The 18,694-nt window shown below is 54.3% G+C and overlaps 1 protein-coding gene and 1 long non-coding RNA gene across 3 annotated transcripts; one reads left to right on the top strand and one right to left on the bottom strand.

The window, feature by feature from the left end:
- Positions 1-4,959: 4,959 nt before the first annotated feature.
- On the bottom strand, positions 4,960-12,433 carry LOC112832135 (keratin, type II cuticular Hb5). Of its 2 annotated transcripts, none has more exons than XM_025882639.2 (9): positions 12,014-12,433; positions 9,853-10,061; positions 9,203-9,263; positions 8,929-9,024; positions 8,104-8,268; positions 7,717-7,842; positions 7,103-7,323; positions 6,322-6,357; positions 4,960-5,903 (listed from the first exon to the last, which is right to left on the bottom strand). In XM_025882639.2, the coding sequence occupies exons 1-9, from the start codon at positions 12,431-12,433 to the stop codon at positions 5,717-5,719; spliced, it is 1,521 nt and encodes a 506-aa protein (XP_025738424.1). In that variant the 3' UTR covers positions 4,960-5,716. The 2 variants fall into 2 exon arrangements, with proteins under 2 accessions (XP_025738424.1, XP_025738423.1); XM_025882638.2 differs by having other exon boundaries at positions 4,960-5,910; positions 6,326-6,357.
- On the top strand, positions 8,944-18,694 carry LOC112832142 (uncharacterized). The gene is made up of 3 exons (XR_003210328.2): positions 8,944-9,006; positions 15,342-15,529; positions 18,030-18,694. It is a non-coding gene; the product is annotated as an uncharacterized lncRNA (long non-coding RNA).

The following is an 18,694-nucleotide window of genomic DNA, read 5'->3' as shown; positions in this document are numbered from 1 at the left end:
ACCTTCAGGTTAGCAGACATTTAGTAAGTAAGTACTGACTACGTGCCAGACCCTCTGGGAAGGGAGCCGTGTCGGGGAACGGCGATGCGTGGGCACACCTCTGCTTTGCCCTCAGAGGAGCGGCGGGGCGTGTCGCCTCAGCACTGAGGGGGAGCGGGGCAAGTGGACTGGGAGGCCCCTCACTGATCTGAGAGACTGTGCATTCCCAGGGTGTCCCCCAACTCTTCACGTGTCAGGATGGAAAGGTTGACTGAAGCTAATGGCTGAGGTGTTTAGGTTGGTGGTTGGTTGGGATTTTTTTTTTTTTTTTTTTGTATTTGGACAATTCCTGTTATGGCTCCTTCTCTCTTTGAGTTTGCGCGATTAAATATTGACGGTAAAAAGTTTTCTCCTAGTGTAAATGAATGCCTGCTTCCTTTGTGGTTTTCCCCAGCTCCACCCCCCCTCAATCCCTGACCATCTCAGTGCTTCTGCAAGTGTGGTCCACGGACCACCACCACCAAGTCAGGGTCCCCAGAGATGGGAGGTAGAGGGGACTTCTTCAATTAGTAGATCCTGGGCTCCATCCAGAACTACTGAAGCAGAAGTTGCATGGATGAGCTCGGGGATCTGAGTTTAAACAAGCTCCCAGGTGACGCCTAGAGGAACTAAAGCAGACAACCACTGGTTTATGTGGGCAGAGGGGATTAGGAGGGTCGGGCGATTCTGACCGCAGAGCTGACTTCCTCTCTGACTCTCACAGGATCAGCTTCATCTCTTTGCATTTCTCCTTTGACTTTGCCGAAAGGTCAGAGCCATTCTGGGGCCCCCACGCCTGGGTGGGGTGGAGGCGAAGGGAGAAGGGAGGAGACAGGAGCCTGTGTCCACAAGCCCCTGCTAAGTGTCAGGCACATTGCATGTGTATTTCATTCATTGCTCACAGCAGCGGCATTATTATTCTTGATTTTATAGATAAGGAAGTCCAGGCCCAAAGAAGTTAAGTACCTTTCCTGAGGTCACATAGCTAGGCCAGCGTTCAGACTGAGGTTTAGGGAATGCTCAAGTTCATACACTTTCCATTGTCTTGCCCCAGTTGTACCTTCAGACTAAACATCCTGGCTCATCAGACTGCTTCTGGACGAGGCGTTCTAACTGACCCTGCTTGCTAGTCAGACACTTCAGAAATAAGACACAGAAGATGACACAAAGGAAACTCCTCGAACTGTGGTAGAAACAACTCCCATAGTCTCTGCTCTCCAAGAATCTTGCTTGGGCAGATCTTCCTATGGGGCAGTTAATACGGGTCAATTATGTGAGGACCTAGAAGCAAAACCCAGACTTCTGGTTGGAGGACATTTTCCCTGACGGCCTGGATGGGGCAATTGATTGGGGAAATCTGCTTCTGGCCTATTCCTGAACTGACAGTCCCCAAGAAGTCCCACTGGGGAAGTCTGTTTGGAGTCCCCGGTGAGGCAAGTGGTGTCCCCCTGCTGAAGTGGAGAGAGGGGTTTCTGATGGACAAGTTTCTTTCATTTGCTTTATAGGAAGAATTCCACATCTTCCACTTTATTTTATTTGGGATTAAAACAAAAGATTCAAAAACAACTTGACCGGGTAGAAGATATTTTGCCATGAGAATTCATACTTGATCTCAAGACATAGAAAAACCTATGAGCAGTTCTTTGGGCAATGCAGTCCTTCTGATGCTTTCAGAATGTGTCCTCAGGGGGCACATTCTTCCCCTGCAACCCTGGGAGGACCAAGATCTTTCTTAATGTATTACTCCCCTAGTCTCTGCCTCCTGGCCTTAGAGGGTCCTGCAGGGGCTACATGCTGGGCACACCACGGTCTGGATCCCACCAAGTTTGAGTAGAGGTAAAATCAGGTCCAAGGGCCACCAGATCTGCTCCGAGGAGGAAAGGGAGTCCCACTGGGCACCTCCTGCCCTGGGGCAGAACAGGGGATAGAATGGGGGAGGGCCTGCCTTTCCTTTCTGGTGGCGATGGTGGAGGGTGTGTATACACATTTTTGTGTCTCATTTTTAATGCAAAAGCTCATCCTTGGGGTGCTCAGTCGGTTGGGCATCCAACTCTTGATTTCGGCTCAGGTCATGATCTCAGGGTCATGAGATCAAGGCCCGCATTGGGCTCTGTGCTGAGCATGGAGCCTGCTTGGGATTCTCTCTCTCCCTCTGCTCCTCCCTGCCTCCTGCTGTTTGCTCTTTCTCTTTCTCTCTCTCAAAAAAAAAAAGCTCATCCTTTGTGCGCTACCTCCACCCCACTCATTCCCTGGCTACCCACTCTCACCACTCCTGTCCAATAGCACCAAGAGAATAAGAGTGGGCACTTTGGAGGACCCTTTGTTTTTGAACTAAGTGGAAGTGGGCAGGGATTTCCAGGGGGCACAAAGGGGGTCTAGTAAGGGTCGGGGGAGGGGCAGGAGAGTGGTGTGAGGCATCTGTGAACTCAGCCATTCCCCAGTGCAAGTCCCCCCCCCCGCAAAAAAGAGAGCAGAACCTTGTTCATGTGTCCTCACTGCTCTACTTTTCAATGAACAAAACACTCAATAAATACAGCCTCTTCTTAATATCCACATTCCCAGAGAGTGTCAGTGGCTTGCATATGCGGACAGAGGGTAAGCCCAGATAGCCATTTCCAGTGTCCCTGTCCGTTCCAAAGAGCGATACACTTTGTGATTTCCTTGCTCATGTGGTTAGTTTATATTTCTCACTATGCTTGGTTCAGGTGAGTAATGGCAGCGATCTGTGTTTCCTGAGATCCCAAAGACTAAAGCAGGGACATTGGAGACGCTGGGCTGGTTGAAGGAGCCGAACTGGGAGTGGGTGTTTGTGAGGATGGTCCAAGGGGAGGGTATTTGAAACTCGGTGGAGGAGAGCTTGTGGCCTCAGGGAGGAAAGAGAAGAGGAAAGCCTAACCTGACCTGATTTTTTTGAAAGGACTGTAATCCATACTTCCCTCATCCTTGTATTTTGGGGGGACATTGAATATTTGAATAAGGGGAGACTACAAACAGAAGGTCTGATTTTCTCTGATGGAGGTCTTATTTGGTTTGTGGAGTTTTGAGGGAAAGGGAGCCCAGGAAAGAGCTCTGGAATCACCCACATGGGCGAACTTTATTGTTTGGGCCATTTGCTCTGGAATTTACCTGGTCTCTTGATTTCAGACCACTAGGTTTCTCCTTAAAAATTTTTTTCTAATAAAACTTTAATCCTTCATTGTCCTTGGAGCATATCCTTTGCTTTGTGTGAGGAATAGTTCTTTTATCGGGAGAGGGCCGTGGGAGCCCCAGGATCCTTTGCCTCTGCATTTTTGCTGTTGGCTGCAGGGAGGGCAGGGATGGAGGTTTCATCCTTGTAAGACGATGGCACCTCTGCCTGGCCCAGTCAGGTGACTGGTCTTTGCACACAAAGCATGGAAACTCATTAAAAAACTTATTACTATCTCCCAGCTTGTGGCTGTTTGACTTTTCAATGCATCATGTCCTATTTTGGGGGTACCAGATTTGGTATCTTAGTTATGCGTGACCCAGACCTATGGGAACATCCAGGTGTTTTCCCCCCACAGACTCATTCCAGAAACCCAGAACCATGGGAGTTAGCAGGGCTGAGGAGGGCTCAGCTCACAGAGCCCCAGGCTGATGTAAAAAGTGTGAAGGCCACTTCCTGCTCCATGTCTCACTGAGACATGGCAGAGTTCATGCTCAGGTTTTGATTTTCAGCCCCTGACTTTTAACCTTTCCTGTGGATGAGTGTTGTGCCCTAAAGTGAACGTTTTCCTATTGTGATTAGGACCATGCCCTTGAGTCCCGGAGAGGTGAGCGAAAGGAGGGCGGCAGGTGGGAAATTTAGAGCAGGCCTGCCTAGTGGCAGCCGGAAAACCTCAAACAGCAGTAGCTGAAGCACTCAGAAGAGGCCAGCCACCGCCCCCCACACCAAGGGAGCTGCAACCCTTTGGGCCTGAAGTGAGGATTCATCAGAACACAGAGAACCTTAACTTCTCCTCTCAGGGAAAGGCTGGGGGATGGGGCAGCACAGGGGGCGGGCAGGTGGATGTCCGCCTAGAATGGTGATAGCAGGTCTGTTCTCCTAATGGAGAAATGGAGGGGAGCCCAACAGGGCTGATGTCTACTTCTCCTGCTCTACTGCTGTCTGAGCTCACCCAACCATCCCAGGCCTCACATGGCCTGGAGCCCCATCCTGGGTGTTGGCGGCGGCGGGGGGGCGGTCAGAGCCAGGAGGAGATATTTCCTGCTCTCAAGGAATTTCCAGCTTGATCTAGGCTCCAGACACACCCGGTGACATCCCTGGCCCTGAGCCACCAAGTCAGAAGCAGAGATCCTCAGGGTTGGAGACAGTGTGGGGCAGGGGTAGGGGGACTGTGCATGTGGGAGGGAGGGTAGGTAGGGAGAGCAGAGAGAGCACTGGGTAAAGGCAAATGGGAGGAGAGGCGTGGGATGGCTTATGTGTCTGTGTGGGATGGTCCTGGGTGGCTTAGAGGGTGGGCTTGTCTCCATGGGGTGGAGCCCGCATCTTGGAAGATCGGCACTGGGTAGGGAGTGGTTGCACAGGGCAAGGAGCTGGTGGGGAAAGGGGAGACGGAGGGAGCCGGTGCTTGGCATCAGGAGCACAGGCACATGCTGGGAACTGGTTTGAACCAGGGGGTAGCAGGTGAGAGCGATGAATTTGGGGTGGGATTTTTGGCTGCTGGGGGCGGGTGGGGGCAGGGAGCAAAGTATCATGGGCAGGGAGCTGGAGCTGTGGTCCAGGCCTAACTGGACTGAGGAGGGCTGAGCTGGAATCAGGCTATGGCAGTGGACGAGAAGAGGCACAATCACTGGAGGGTTAGGGAAACACCGCCAGGGTCTAGAAAGTGTTGGCCAGCAGGGAATGGGGTTGAGGGTCATGCCCCTCAGGCATATGGGAAGGGGTGGAGACACTGTCATTCACAAGACCACATACCCTTGCATCGAAGCAGCATTTATTGAAACACAGACAGACAACCCAGAAGGCAAGGCACCCACAGACAGTCATAACAAGAGGGAGACTCAGGAAGTGGCCTAGCCTTCTCCATCCCACTGGCTCCCATTGGACACACCCCTCCTGCACCCGCAGGGGGAGATCTGGAGCAACCTTGGAGTTTCCTTTGAAATGTATAAAGGTGCAATGAATAGCCAAGACCTGTCCCAAGTCAAAAGGATTCCCCCCTATAATGGGCCCCTCGACTGGGAGGTCACAGGAGGAGTTTGGCTGGGACAGGTTAACCCAAAGAAGGCAGTCAGTCAGAGAGAGAGAAGCAAAACACAAACAAGAATAACCCTGGGGCCAGTGCTTCCTGCAGAACTCCCAGCCAGGAGGGAGGGAGGACTTCCTTTCAGACTCTCAGTCTGTGGGAGACCTGGCCGGAGATCAGGCTCACTCCTTGTCTTGGGGAAGGCCAAGCTCCCGTGATGTCCAGCCACCCTGGGTGACCGGTAGTGTCCCAGAGAGCTTGGAGAATGATATGAACTGGCCACGGGTCTCCTGGAGTCAAGCCGGAGTTAGGGGGAGGGCTGGGAATGCCTCTCTAACTGAAGCCCAGAGGAGAACCAGGAAACAACTCCCTAGAATGAGAAGGTGCAAGAGTACGGCCGAGGGTCTTTCCCTCTGTAGGAACACATGGAAGATTCCAGAAGCAAGCACACGATTTCCATTCACACACCCTTCCGTGCTCTGGGGACTCTAGGCGAAGCGGACGGACCGGCTGCTCCCGCAGCTGAAGCTGGACGAGCGGGGCTGGCAGGGGCCACAGGAGTCAGGGGCCATCACCGTGATGCTGCCTCCTGTGGCCACGGGGCCAGAGGCAATCTGGCGCCCTGGGGTGGTGCTGCACGTGAGGCCCCCACAGGCGACTCCGCCGCGGGAGCTGCTGACACCTACAGGGGGAGAGAGGGGACACAGGGTGGGTGGCCTGCCCTGATCTCCCCAACGTTGTGATAGGCCCCAAGGGGCTTTCCCCTAGCAGGAGCTTCCTCCTCCGGAAAGGGGTTTAGTGGTTAAAAACTCAGGCTCCATTCCTCCCAGCATCTCAGACCTCTAGGGGACTGGGATAGGAAGGAAGTGAGGACCCCCCCCCCCCCAGGCAAATCGCTGGCCCCCTTTTCTTGGCATGCAGTTCCCGTTGCCACCAGTGGAGGGCGCTCAACACCGCTGTCCCTAACCCCATCAGTGCTCCCCAGTGAGGAGCCAGGGGAGGAGGAAAGGCCCCCTCGCGATGGGAAGCATTCTGGGTTTAGCTTTGCCCATCAACAAAGCCATTTTTTGGGGGGTGTTGTTTAAGCAGACACTTACAGACATTCACCGAGCCCACACCTTCACACAGCCTGTGGGGAAAGAAAGATCCGTTAGCTCTGGACAGGGAGCCGGGTTCCTTGAAGCAGGTGGTTGCTTAGGGACAGAGAGGGCCCTTTCTTGTAGAGCTCCTCGCCCCGAGATGCGGGTGGGGGGGCGCCCCAAGGTCTGTGTTGCACGATCACCTTCTTTTTCTAACCGTTCTCTGACCATGGAGAGAAAGCCTCCTGATTTTAAGCCGAGGTGGCGTGCTGCTGACCTCCAGCCAATCTGAGTTACCCCGCTCCCTGGGTAGCACCGGTCAGGCTCAGGGAAAGGAGAGTCAGCAGTGTGCAGCTGTGTGTGTGGAGGGGCTCCGTGCCAGGGAGGAGCCAGTGCATACGGAGCGCACTGTCCTTATGGGGCACGAGCCAGTGTGGCAGGCCAAGCCTCCCCGAGGGAGCTACTGAAAGAAAGTGCGTTCGAGAGGCATGTCGCTGGGGCACACGCTGAGCCTCTTGCACTTATTAACTGAGGCCACGAGAAAGTCACCGCACGCTGAGCTGTATTTCCTCATGTTTGGATGTGAAAAATGAGACTTACCTCACTGGATTGTGAGGATTAATAGTGAGCACTCAGCACGGGCCAAACACACAAGTATTTGACAAATTATGACTATCATTGAAGCTTAGCCTGTGCTAGCAGTGCTTAGAGATGTAGCTCACACTTGGGCTCAGGGAAACACACTCCCAGGGGACCAGGGCCTCCTAAACCTAGAGAGATGCTCCTTAGCCCCACCTGTGCTCCTCGCCCTCCAGCAGCCGCCTGTAGGTGGCGATCTCGATGTCCAGGCCCAGCTTGGAGTTCATCACCTCCTGGTACTCCTTCAGCAGGCAAGCCATGTCCTGCTTGGCCTTCTGCAGGGCGGCCTCCAGCTCCGCCAGCTTGCAGCGGGCATCAGTCAGGGCCGCCTCGCCCTGCTGCTCAGCCTCGGCCACAGCGGCCTCCAGCTTGGCCCGCTATGAGGAAGGGGATGTGAGAGCAAGGATGAGAAGGAGAAGGCGCAGCTTGGCTCACCTGAGCTCCTGGAACTGGGCCAGCAAGAGGGGGCCCCAGAGAGAAGCTAGGTCAACTAAATAGGACCAGGTATTTAATGAGACCTTGAATATGAGGGAGGAGATGGGGGCTTTCACCATCTCTCCTTGCTGGTTGCTGCAGGGTGGCCAAGAAGACTGACATCGGTGATATGGTACATCCCACTTCGAGGGCTGTGTGATTTGGTTGGGTCCCTGCTTCCCCACAGGCACACTGTGAAGACTGATTGGGGCCAGGCCTTTGCCCTCCTGGGGGCAAAGTCCCTGGAGCCGCAGTCTGCCTGAGCTGGGCATTCAAACCCCTCCTTCTACCCTTACCTGGCACTTGGCATTCTCGATCTCAGCGGTGAGCCTCTGGATCATGCGGTTGAGCTCGTTGATCTCCTCCTTGGTGCGGCGCAGGGTCTCCCCGTGCCGGATCACCGTGGCCTTCATCTCCTCACACTGGGGGGAAGCAGAGATGCTCCTGAGGCTCAGATCGCAGTGTCCCACCCACTCAGACACCACAGATGATTGGTAGGTTGTACAGTGCTCAGCCTGTGCAACCATACGTGGCAGCCCTGCTCTACCACCCAAACTGAGAGATGTCTGTCCTCTTACCATCCTTAATAATCAAAATCCCCAGACAAAAGAGGCTTTCTTAAATATATACCTGGCTTCCCTGCCACTGCCATGTTTAGGAGGCAGGTGTCCTATGCCCCTCACCTTGCTGCGGTACCAGGACTCAGCCTCAGCCCGGCTGCGGCTGGCGATGTCGTCGTACTGAGCCTTGATCTCAGCCACAACACAGTCCATGTTCAGGTCCCGGCTGTTGTCCATCTTGACGATGACTGAGGTGTCTGAGATGTGGGCGTGGAGGACCTGGAGCTCCTGGGGGCCAACAGCCAATGCATTTGGGTCTGGTGCCTGATCTGGGCACCCTTAGGGGCAGTGTCCCCTCCCTGGAGGGGGCGCTGGTCATCCTATTACATGACCCCGGCTCCACCTGCTCCCCTTCCCCCTTCGCTCACACACAGGTACATCATAATACAAGAAAGCCGGAAGGGGCCCCTGACTGAACAGGCGGGAAGACTGAAAGCCATGCTGGGTTTTCTCCAAGTCACCTAGCCAGGGAGCTGGGGTTTGAATGCCAGGACTAGTGATTTGTCCATTAATTGAGACCCCCCCCAACCAGAGACTCCCCTTGACCTGCACCCTCAGAAACACACTCTCATACCCAGGTACAGACTAACACGCCCCCAGACCAGAACACGCACACATTGCAACACACACAGGCACTCACAGACGTGGAGAACCACACCCACGCTCCACAGTCCTCAGACACACACTCCAGGCTCTCCCCGGGCACATACGTATGTGTGTCTATCACAGTCATGGCACATGGCCCTCTTGCAGGTGTGTGCATGTTCTCTCATGCTTACATCACACACACGGGGCAAACATGTACACATAGCGCACTCCCTCCCCTCTTGCTCAGGTCCTCCCGCCTCCCCTCTCCCTGCCCTGGCTGGCCAGCAGGGGGCCCCTCACCTCATCATAGAGGCGCTTCAGGAAGCTAGACTCCTCCACCAGAGCCTCCACATTGGCCTCCAGGTCTGATTTCCGCAGGTAGGCGCAGTCCACGTCCTGGCGGTAAGGGAAGAGGAGGGCGTGTGTGTGTATGTGTGTGTGTGTGTGTGTGTGTGTGTGTGTGTGTGTGTGTGTGGCGGGGGGAGGCGTCTGCGGACAGCGTGGTGACTGTGCCGCCACTGAAGGTGTCCGGATGGGTGCCCCTCCCTTCCTGCCCCATGAGCAGCCCCCTCACCTTCTTCAGAACCACAAACTCGTTCTCTGCCGTGGCTCTCAGAGCTACCTCCTCTTCATACCTGGGTTGGGGGGAGAGAGGGGCCGCAGCTGAGGGGTGGGAGCTTGGACACCATCCCAGCTTCTGGGTCAGATCCCCCAGGGGTCCAAAGGGATGGAGACCCTGCGATTGTTAACTTATCCTCTCCATGGTCTAGTTTGTACGCTATTCTTGGGCTAGCGCTTGTCCCAGCCTGGCTTAGGCCACCCCAGTCCTGCTGCCTCTGGGCTGAGTTAAGCGAATGCACACTCCGTTCCCCAAAACGAAATTCCTCTGTGCATCCCAGATCCAAAGAGAACCAGTGCCCTGGGCAGCAAGAACACAGAGCGAGCGTCATAAAATGAGCTGAGATGGGTAGGACCACAGAGAGCTATAGAACTCTACTGAGTTTTCTCTCCTCACTCCCCGTGAAAGCAGCTCTAAGACCCACTGGGGCTCCAAGGGAGAGAGTGGGGCCAAAGAATCTAAGACACTTAGGTCCGGCCCTAGAAAACCCTTCGGGTTCCAGGCAGCCCCTGCTCCTAGACAGGCAGGAATCTTCAGCTGCTTCAAGAAGGTTGAGGGCGGAGCCTTCCCATGCTCCCGTGTGCCCCCAGTCTGGCCGCACTCACTTCTTCTTGTAGCCCTCCAGCACCTCCTGCACGTGGTTGAGCTCCGAGGCCAGCCTCCCGCTGTCGGCCTCCACGCACTCGGCCTCCCGCCTCAGCGTCTCGATGTAGCCATTGAACAGGGGCTCCATGTTGCTCTCACAGCAGCGCTGGTTCTGGTAGAATTGCCACTTGGTCTCCAGCAGCTTGTTCTGCTGCTCCAGGAAGCGTACCTGCGTTCAGGGTGTGAGGATGAGACTTGGGGGTGGGGGGATCCCTGGAGGTGCCTGGTCCCCCAGAGCCCTCTCCACCCTGGATGCTCACTGAGCAGCCAGGGCCCACCGAGGGCCGAGCATGGGGCTGAGGGTCTGTGATGTGAGAGGCCTTGCTCCCAGCCCCCCAGGAGGCAGTGTGGCTGTGGGGGAAGTGCCCCGAGCTTGAGGCCAGAGGTCTGGTTCAAGTCCAGTTCTGCCACTCGGAGTGGGCAAGTTGTCTAACCTTTGGATGCTTGGTCTTCTCATTTCTAAACTGGAGATGAAAATAGTGCCTCCCTTAGAGTTTTAAAGATTGAACAATACATGGAAAATGCTTAGAGCATCCCTGACACATGGTCAATGCTCAACTAATTTGTGACTATAATTAGCAGTTCCTCATTTATTAATCCATGGGACACTTACTGAAACCTTACTGTGTGGTACGAGGGCCCCATGCTAAGATACATACACATCTATCTATTTCTACAGCTGACTCTTGAACAATGCGGGTGTGAGGGGTACTGATGCTTCCTCCCATCCCCACCCCCACCCCGTGCAGTTGAAAATTGGCTTATTAACTTTGGACTCCCCCAAAACTTAACTGCTAATAGCCTATTGTTGACCAGAAGCCTCATTGATACATACATTTTGTATGTTCTACGTATTAAATATTGTATTTGTACAACAAAGTAAGCTAGAGAAAATATGTTAATAAGAAAATCATAAGGAAGAGAAAATACATTTATAGTACTATATTTATCACAAAAAATACTTGTAGATGTGGATTTGCTCATCTCCAGCCCATGTTGTTCAAGGGTCAACTGTGTATCTCTACCTCTATCCATCTGTCTCTGCTCACGTATCAGTCCCATTCAGTTCTCACAGCCCTCCAGGTGGGGGGCAGCATCATTCCCCTCCTAGTACAGATGGGGAAACTGAGATGACTAGCTCATTGTCACACAAATGTCCCCTGAGTCCCCTTCACCTGCCCACCATGGTATGTCTAAGCAGCTCATCTAAACTCAGCTTCAATTTGATAGTAAAAAAATGGAAATACTAATGTCTCCCCCATCGGGTCATTTTGAGGATGAACCAAGCTCACTAAAGAGAAAATGGTAACAAAACTCCTGACCCCAAACCCAGAGCCCAGTCCTATCTGTTCTGCCAGGGTGAGGCCTCGTGGACCCACAGGGAGGGCAGTGGGGGCTTGGGAGGCAGCCCCACAGTGTGGGGGTCTCCGTACTCTGCATCCGTGGGCTTCCTTCCCCCAGCCTGGCTGCCCCTCTTCCCCATTCCCAGCCCTCTGTCCACGAAGGTGGTTGTGCTAGTCCTGGTTGGTTTACTGTCACACCTCCTGTCACACTATTGTCCTGGGAGACTCATGCTGACAGCCAACATTCATTGAGCATTTACTGTGTGCAGCAGTTTTCAAGCATGAATCCATCCATGCTCGCAACATGCATACGAGGCGGGTTCTGTTCTTCAGACAAGTGACATGCCCAAGGTCTCACGCTGCCCAGGGGCAGAGCAAAGATAGGGAGGCAGCGTGGCTCTGAGCCGAGCCCGCCCACTTCCCTGAGCTGCCTGGCTCGGAGCCGTGTGCCTTTTACTCGCCCCATTATCTCGCACTCTCGTAGCTCCCAGTGCCCAATCCAGTTTTCCAGGGGCACCTCTGATATTCCTGTGTTGTCTTGTCTCCTGAAGCACACACACCCTTTAGACCAACGGACTCCATTTCTGGACCACATGGGGCCCTCTGTGCACTTGGCTGGAATTAAAAGATGGACACTGATCCTCTGCCTATGTTGGCCTGCGTTTCTCTCCCTCTGCTGTCTCAAACCTGGCTCCATGCTGTCTCCCCAACACACCGGAACCTTCCCGAGGGGAGGGCCAGCCGGGGCCTTCTCTGGACCATCCCAGGCCTCACTGACCTTGTCGATGAAGGCAGCGAACCTGTTGTTCAGGCACTTGATCTGCTCCTTCTCCTCGTGCTTCACGCACTGCGCATTGGGGTCGATCTCCAGGTTGAGGGGCGTGAGGAGGCTCTCGTTGACCGACACGCTGGTGATGCAGGGCGGGCTGGGCCCGCACACGCCGCCGGAGCGGTAGCCAAAGCTGCGGCCGCAGGAGCCGGCGCGGAAGCCGCCCACGGCCATGCGAGGCCCACAGGAGCCCAGGTTGGAGAGGCTCCGGCTGCCGAAGCCGGTCAGCCCCCGGTAGCAGGACACCCCTCGGTAGGGGGCGGCGCTGATGCAGCAGCGGTTGCCAGTTTTGGGGGCCACAGCCGAGCAGGAGCTGAAGGTCCTGGTGACCCCACATCCTGAGCTGATCCTGTAGGAGCGGCAGGACATCGTGCGGGTCTGAGCAGAGGCTGAGTGCGGCGGGAGTAAGTTCGGGCTTCAGGTGCGCTGCTTAGGATCCTCTGGCCTCTCTGATCCTCCCTGGTCCTTTTATTGCTGGGGAGAGCTGGGGTTGGCTGCATTAAAGGAGTGAAAAGCCATTTTATGTTGTTTATTGGCTTGGGGAGTTTGCCAGCAACTCCCCCAAGACTCGTCTTAAAGGTGAGCTCAGCGTCGACTTAGGGCCTCCGTAAAAGTATTGAAGATGTTATTAGGGACACTGTGTTTGCACTTTTCATCTTCAAAGCTCGTTTACATACATTAAGCAATTAATTTTCTCGCAGTCTCCCTGTAAGGATGGCCCCAACCCACACCCGGAGACAGATTTGAACTCCACAACAGTCTGAGGTGGCTGGGGTTGGGGTAGAGGCTGGGTTGCTGTCTCAAGCGGGAAGGTCTAGGGTCCCAGGTTGGGCGAGACCCTGGGAGCACATTATCTCTGACCTCCTGGCTCCATACAGGACATACTCTCAAGTAAGTCATTGTGTTTCAGGGGCTGATGGATCGGGCAAGTCCAAACCCACCCAGGCACCATGGCCTGGAAGGTGGTTCAGGTCCGTGGGAACATTTTGACCATGCTTCCTGCAGGACAGAGGGCTGGAGCACATGGGCTCTTAGAACCTTCTGGCTACCAGCCCAGAGGTTCTGTTTCAGAGCTTCCATTTCTCATCCAGCAAAATTGCAAACCACTCAACTCTCAGTGGCCACAATAATGGCTTTACTTGTGGGTAATGGGGAGCCTCCCCTTTAGCCACTTTCTCCCACTGGGCTGCAAGGATGGAAGAACCCAATCCTGGGATAACCTGGCTGTTGTGAACTTGCTCTGGGCATTTTCTCTGGGCTTTTTAAGAAGAAACAGGTTGTTTGTCTCTCTTCCTTCCAAGATCACCAACCAGAGGAGGGGCGCATCCTATTCACCAGCCCCAAAACTGCCACCCCTAGAGGAACATTTAGAGACGGGGGCAGGAAAGTGGCTTTTTCTTGTCTGAGGATGCTGTGATTTCTGGCTCTGGGGGCTCTGGGAGCCTGGCTCCTTGTAATGTCCCTGCTTCCCTATGTATCCTGGAGCCACTTATTAGGATAATGATTGCTGTTCTTTTAATGGTCGTTGCGCACAAAGCTGGGGGATGTGGTCTCTGCCCCCAGGGAGGCTAACCAGGCACCTGAGGTATTAGGAACTTCGACAAGGGAAGAAGAGCAGATGAGCGGCCTCTGAGGGTGACAACCCCTTTGGGGAGCCTCCCAGAATCAAGCACTGGTGCTGTGGGGCCGCGGCCTGATGTTCTGCCCTGGTTCTGCCCTCACCTCTATGGCTGGGCCCCCTGCAGCTCTTCACCAAGTACCAGGCTGATTGGTTTCTATCTCCACACTCCACACGTGTTCTTCCAAGGGGGGCAGAGAGACTTTGGGCGGCTGACGGGGAGGAGCAGGAGGCCTCACCAGCTGGCCCCGAATGATCTTCAGATCACAGCCAAGCTGGGCAGTGGAATCGAAGTTGGAGGACCTGGTTCAAGGGCCCGCTTGGATGCTTCCTGGCTGTGTGGCTCTGGGGACGCTCTTAGCTCTCTGAACTTTTGTATGCTTGTGTGGAATTCATCCTTACCTTCCAGGGTTGTTGGGAGGATTATGTGGATAATACAGAAGCATGTGCTTTGGGGACCAGAAAACTCTGTATAAAGGAAAGGGATTCTTGCTTCCTGTCAGAAACACCTCTACCACACCCTGCACCCCTCACCCAGCAGGGAGTGGGTGTACTCCCTGCCCCACCCTGGTCTTCACATCCTCTGCACATTTATGACTTCTTTACCCTTTCAAGGCTGCTTTTAATGTTTCCTTTAACCTGATTTCACTAGTATAAAAATTTGGGGTGGAGTCTGGGGGTGGAGAGAGGAGGCTAGGGAGTGCAGGGGCTAGTTTCCCAGCACCCACTCTTTAGAGGGGGTCTTGTTGGCCTGGTGCCTTGGACGGTGAGCTCCTGACTGCCTGTTGTGTGGACCTGGTAATGGTGTGTGGGGGACCAAAAAGGATTTGGGCCCTTTGAACATGGCAGGGGGAGGGGAACGGGTGAGCATGGGAGGTAGAAGATGGGTGGGCCCTCTGCTCAGCCAGCTGGGAAAGCCCACACACCTCCTCTTCTCAGCTCCCATCAGACTCTGCTCTCCTTCAGCTTGTTGAAAAGGATGGAGCTAGATCTGTTTCTGCCTTTCCTTGGGGGCAGGAGGGAGTGGAGGCTTTTTCCCAGAGAGAGGCTCCTGAGTCAGTTCCCCATGCCTCCAACACACACACACACACACACACACACACACACACACACACACCCCTCCCAAAACTTTACCTTCAATTGGGCTTGGGTTTGGGCACTGAGGGTGGGGAAGAGGGTGCTGGGGGGCTCAGGAGACTTGGGGGAACAAGGGCTTGAGTGGGCAGGAGTGAGGCCCCCAGCCTGGCACGGGGGTGTGCTCATGGGTGCTGGGTGAAGTTTGCATCGCTGCAGATGGCAGCTGAGCCCAGTGCTAGTGGTGACTGCTCAGGAAGCCTGTCTGCATGGTGCTTTGGATCGGAGGGGCTGGGCTGGAGAGGGAGGCTAAGTCTTCATGAGGTTGTTCCCAGGTTGTGCAGGACAAGTGAGAAACTTAAAGACCGGGCCAGTCTGACACAGCTGCTCTGGAGGGTCTGTGTAGACACATGGGAACTGGGCCTTTGCTGTCTAGTTCTACCCAAGAAAGGGACAGAGAACCCATAGCCCCATGCCTGGCTCTACTCCTTACCCACCATCTCTGCTCATGGGACCAACTCTCAGGTGGGAGACTGACCTCCCTTCACCGGCCTCCTCCTCATTTACTGCCTCTGTGCCCTACAGGTTCCCTGCACCGCTCTCCCTACGCCCAAGCCTCCTGTCTGGGCACACCTTTGCCTGGAATGTTCCTGAATGGCTGGCCACCTCCTCCAGGAAGGCTTTGTGAACTAGTCAGAGGGAGGCTGTGATTTCTCCTCCTTTGTGTCAGCTGCTCAAGCAGCTCATAAAATACCCTTTCCGGGGCTTCCCAGGTAACTCCAATGACCTCCTTCCACACCCTCTTGTCTCGGGTGCTGTCATCCATCACCCCCTTTGGTCCTGTGCCCTCCTGCCCCCAGATCTTTTGAAGGCCACACCCAGTGTTGGGAACATGCGCTTAAGAACCCACGTCCCTCTTGCAATGATGTACAATGCTCCCAAGAGGGCACTTCGTCCAGGAAGCCTTCAAGAGCTGATTGAATGAGAGAGACTCTTTTTTTTCTTTTTTAAGATTTATTTATTTATTTGAGAGAGAGCGAGCAAGCAGGAGGAGGGGCAGAGGGAGAGGGGGAGAGAGAATCCCAAGCAGACTCCGTGCTCAACGTGGAGCCCTATGTGGGACTCCATCTCTTGACCCCGAGACCATGACCTGAGATGAAATCAAGAGTTGGATGCTTAACCCACTGAGCCCCCCAGGTGCCCCAGAGTGAGAGAGAATCTTTACCCCACCCTGGAGACCCAGGCACCTGCCATGGCTCCATCTGACTCTGCCCCAGTCCTGGTTGCCATCTCCTGGGGTTTCCCCAGGGACCTATCACCCACACACCCACACACCTCCCCACAGATGGGCCATCCTCCCCCAATGTGCTACCTATGGGACGCTTGCTGGGGCACAGCTGCTCTTCCCCCAGCCCAGGGCTCACTATCTCCCTTCCCTTCTGATCTCTCTACTCTGCTTAAAATCTCCCTTCCTTAAAAAAGGAAGCCTTTCTGGATTTGTCCAGAGATAAAGGAGTGCTCACCACCTTCCCATCCTCCTCTGTCTGCTCTTACAGCTGCCTGCTGGCTCTTGCAGTTTTTTATTTGTATCTGTCTGGGCTCTCGTGGACTGTCTCTCTATCCTTCCTGGCTGGCTGGTTCTCCGGAATCAACCCTGATGGACTCCGTGTGGACAAGCCCCGTCCTGAGCAGGGCCTCGGGGGCTGCCCAAACCCAGCTCACTCAAGTTGGGCAGTGCCCAAGATCAGAAGATCTGCTGATCTTCTCCACGCTTCTTAATTTTTGAATCTACACCACCTCCTGGTGCTGGGACACAGCTCTTTAAGGGTCTCCTAGCCCTGTGACACTTTCTTTGGCTTTCATAAAACTTGGGCATGACTCATGACCCTATGTGAGAGGAGTGAGGTCTGAGCAACAGGGAGGAGCTGGGTGAGCCACTGGGCTATCCCCCAGTGCATCGAGGGCAGGGCCCCTTTGCAGTCAGCCAAGCTGCTCCCTGGCCCGCCCACCTCTCCTCTCACGGGCTGCCCCACCAGCAACTGCAAGAGGCTCTAGGGTTTCTCCCTGAACCTACCCACACACCTTCCTGCAAGCAGCTTCCCCTGGTGGCTTTGCTGTTGTCTGTGGGCGCTCTGGGTCCAAGCAGTGGATCAGTTAATACAGGGCCTCCAATTTCAGAATTGTACCTTAGTAATGTTTTGGAAGCTTTTACTTCCTATCTTTTTTAGCACTAGGACTGTTTCCCTGAATCTCAGGAGGAAAACAGCTACCTAAACTGGCCTCCCACTGCGCTTTGGACACATCTGCAACACTCCTAACTCAGGGCCTTTGCACTGGCTGTCCCTTTTGCTAGAATGCTCTTCCCTCCCCCACCCAGCTGGCTCCATTGCTGCCTGTGGATCTTTTCTCACCTTCAAATAGGCTCCCTGACTCTTCTTTTTAAAATGGCAATCTGGCCTCCCATTCCCAGGGCATTCTTCAATGGGTCTATCTTGCTCTGATCTTTTTCTTTTCTAACACACTCTATAATTGACTTATTTCTTTATTGATTATTGTCATTCTTTCCTCTTTCCCCCATGAAACCAAACCAAAAGGAAACAAAACTCCATGGGGGCAGGGATTCTGTCTGTCTTGTTCACTGATGGTTCCCAAGCACTTAGGACAGCACTGGGAATATAGGAAGTGCTTAGTAAATATTTGTTTGTGACTGCATGTGAAAGTGAATGGAAATCTTGGACAGTTTCGATATTCGATGTTGGCAGAAAATGGCAACTTGTGGGAAGACCTGGCCCAGGCCCCGAGGAGCACACCCAGTTTGGAGCCCTGGGGACTCAGGGCCCACCACAGCTTTTTCCTGTGTGAGGGTGGGGGTTTGCTGAGCACCTGTGGGACCAAAGCCCGACAGAAACCCAGAACGGTGGAAACAGGGCTATGTTGGGCCTGGTGAGACAGAGCGTTTCTCTTTCAAAATTGCTATTCGTTGTTACAGTGTTTGTGTCCTAATCACAGTTTTGGAGGGAAAAAATTGTTTTAGGGGCGCCTGGGTGGCTCAGTGGGTTAAGCGCTGCCTTCGGCTCAGGTCGTGATCCCAGGGTCCTGGGATCGAGCCCTGCATCGGGCTCCCTGCTCAGCGGAGAGCCTGCTGCTCCCTCTCGCTCTGCCTGCCACTCTGCTTACTTGTGCTCTCTCTCTCTGTCAAATAAATAAATGAAAGCTTTAAAAAAATTGTTTTAAAAGACTCATCAGGCCGAGTACTTTGAAAATCCCATGTAGGACCTCCTGGGAAGCTGGCGGCCAGCAGAGGGCAGCAGATCCCCACCGCTGGCCGGGGAGGCCGAGCCCCCGGGTGCAAGAGCCCCAGACGCCAGGAGCTGCCTGCCTGCCTACCTGCCTGTGGCTCAGAGCTCGGGACTCTGGAGGAAGATGCCAGAAACAGTCTGCTGACACTTCAGCATCCACCCGTGTTTGCTACTGGACGGGCTGAGCTGCCGAACACAGCTTCTCTCCATTAGCCATAAAACGAGAACCACGGCTGCCACCATGACCAAAACAATAGCAGACATTTGCTATGCCCCCAACTGTGCCCCGGGCTGGGTGCTGAGCACCTTGGTTGTGTCCCTGTGTGTCATCTCCACAGCGACTCCTTGAAGTAGGGATGATTTTCCCACTTGACAGGCAAGAGGCTTATTGAGATGAAGAGACATAAGAACACGGGGGTGACCAACATGGGTTCTGGAGTCCGGATGCCGCTGCTTCCACCACTCAGCCTCTCTGGGCCTTGGTTTTGTCACCTGTCAAGTAATAATAAAGGAGGCTTAAGAGGGAATAATAATGAAAGTACCTACCACATACGGTCATTGAGAGAAGCAAGTGAGCTAAAGCATGAAACATCGCTGCCTGACTGATGACCTCCCGTCGCACGGCTAGTAAGTTTAGGC

This window comes from Callorhinus ursinus, unplaced genomic scaffold (assembly GCF_003265705.2).
Source record: "Callorhinus ursinus isolate GAN/ISIS: 27379988/994484 unplaced genomic scaffold, GSC_fseal_2.0 scaffold44, whole genome shotgun sequence".
Classification (NCBI taxonomy): Eukaryota; Metazoa; Chordata; class Mammalia; order Carnivora; family Otariidae; genus Callorhinus; species Callorhinus ursinus.
This window is presented reverse-complemented; position numbering and strand designations above follow the sequence as displayed.

What these genes read in the sequence shown, in the direction of transcription:
- LOC112832135 (XM_025882638.2), bottom strand. Translation starts at nt 12,433, where the DNA reads ATGTCCTGCCGCTCCTACAGGATCAGCTCAGGATGTGGGGTCACCAGG. An exon ending in AGTCCTGGTACCGCAGCAAG is followed by an intron (nt 7,843 to 8,103) that starts GTGAGGGGCATA and finishes GCTTCCCCCCAG; the next exon opens with TGTGAGGAGATGAAGGCCAC. An exon ending in TCGAGAATGCCAAGTGCCAG is followed by an intron (nt 7,324 to 7,716) that starts GTAAGGGTAGAA and finishes CCTTCCTCATAG; the next exon opens with CGGGCCAAGCTGGAGGCCGC.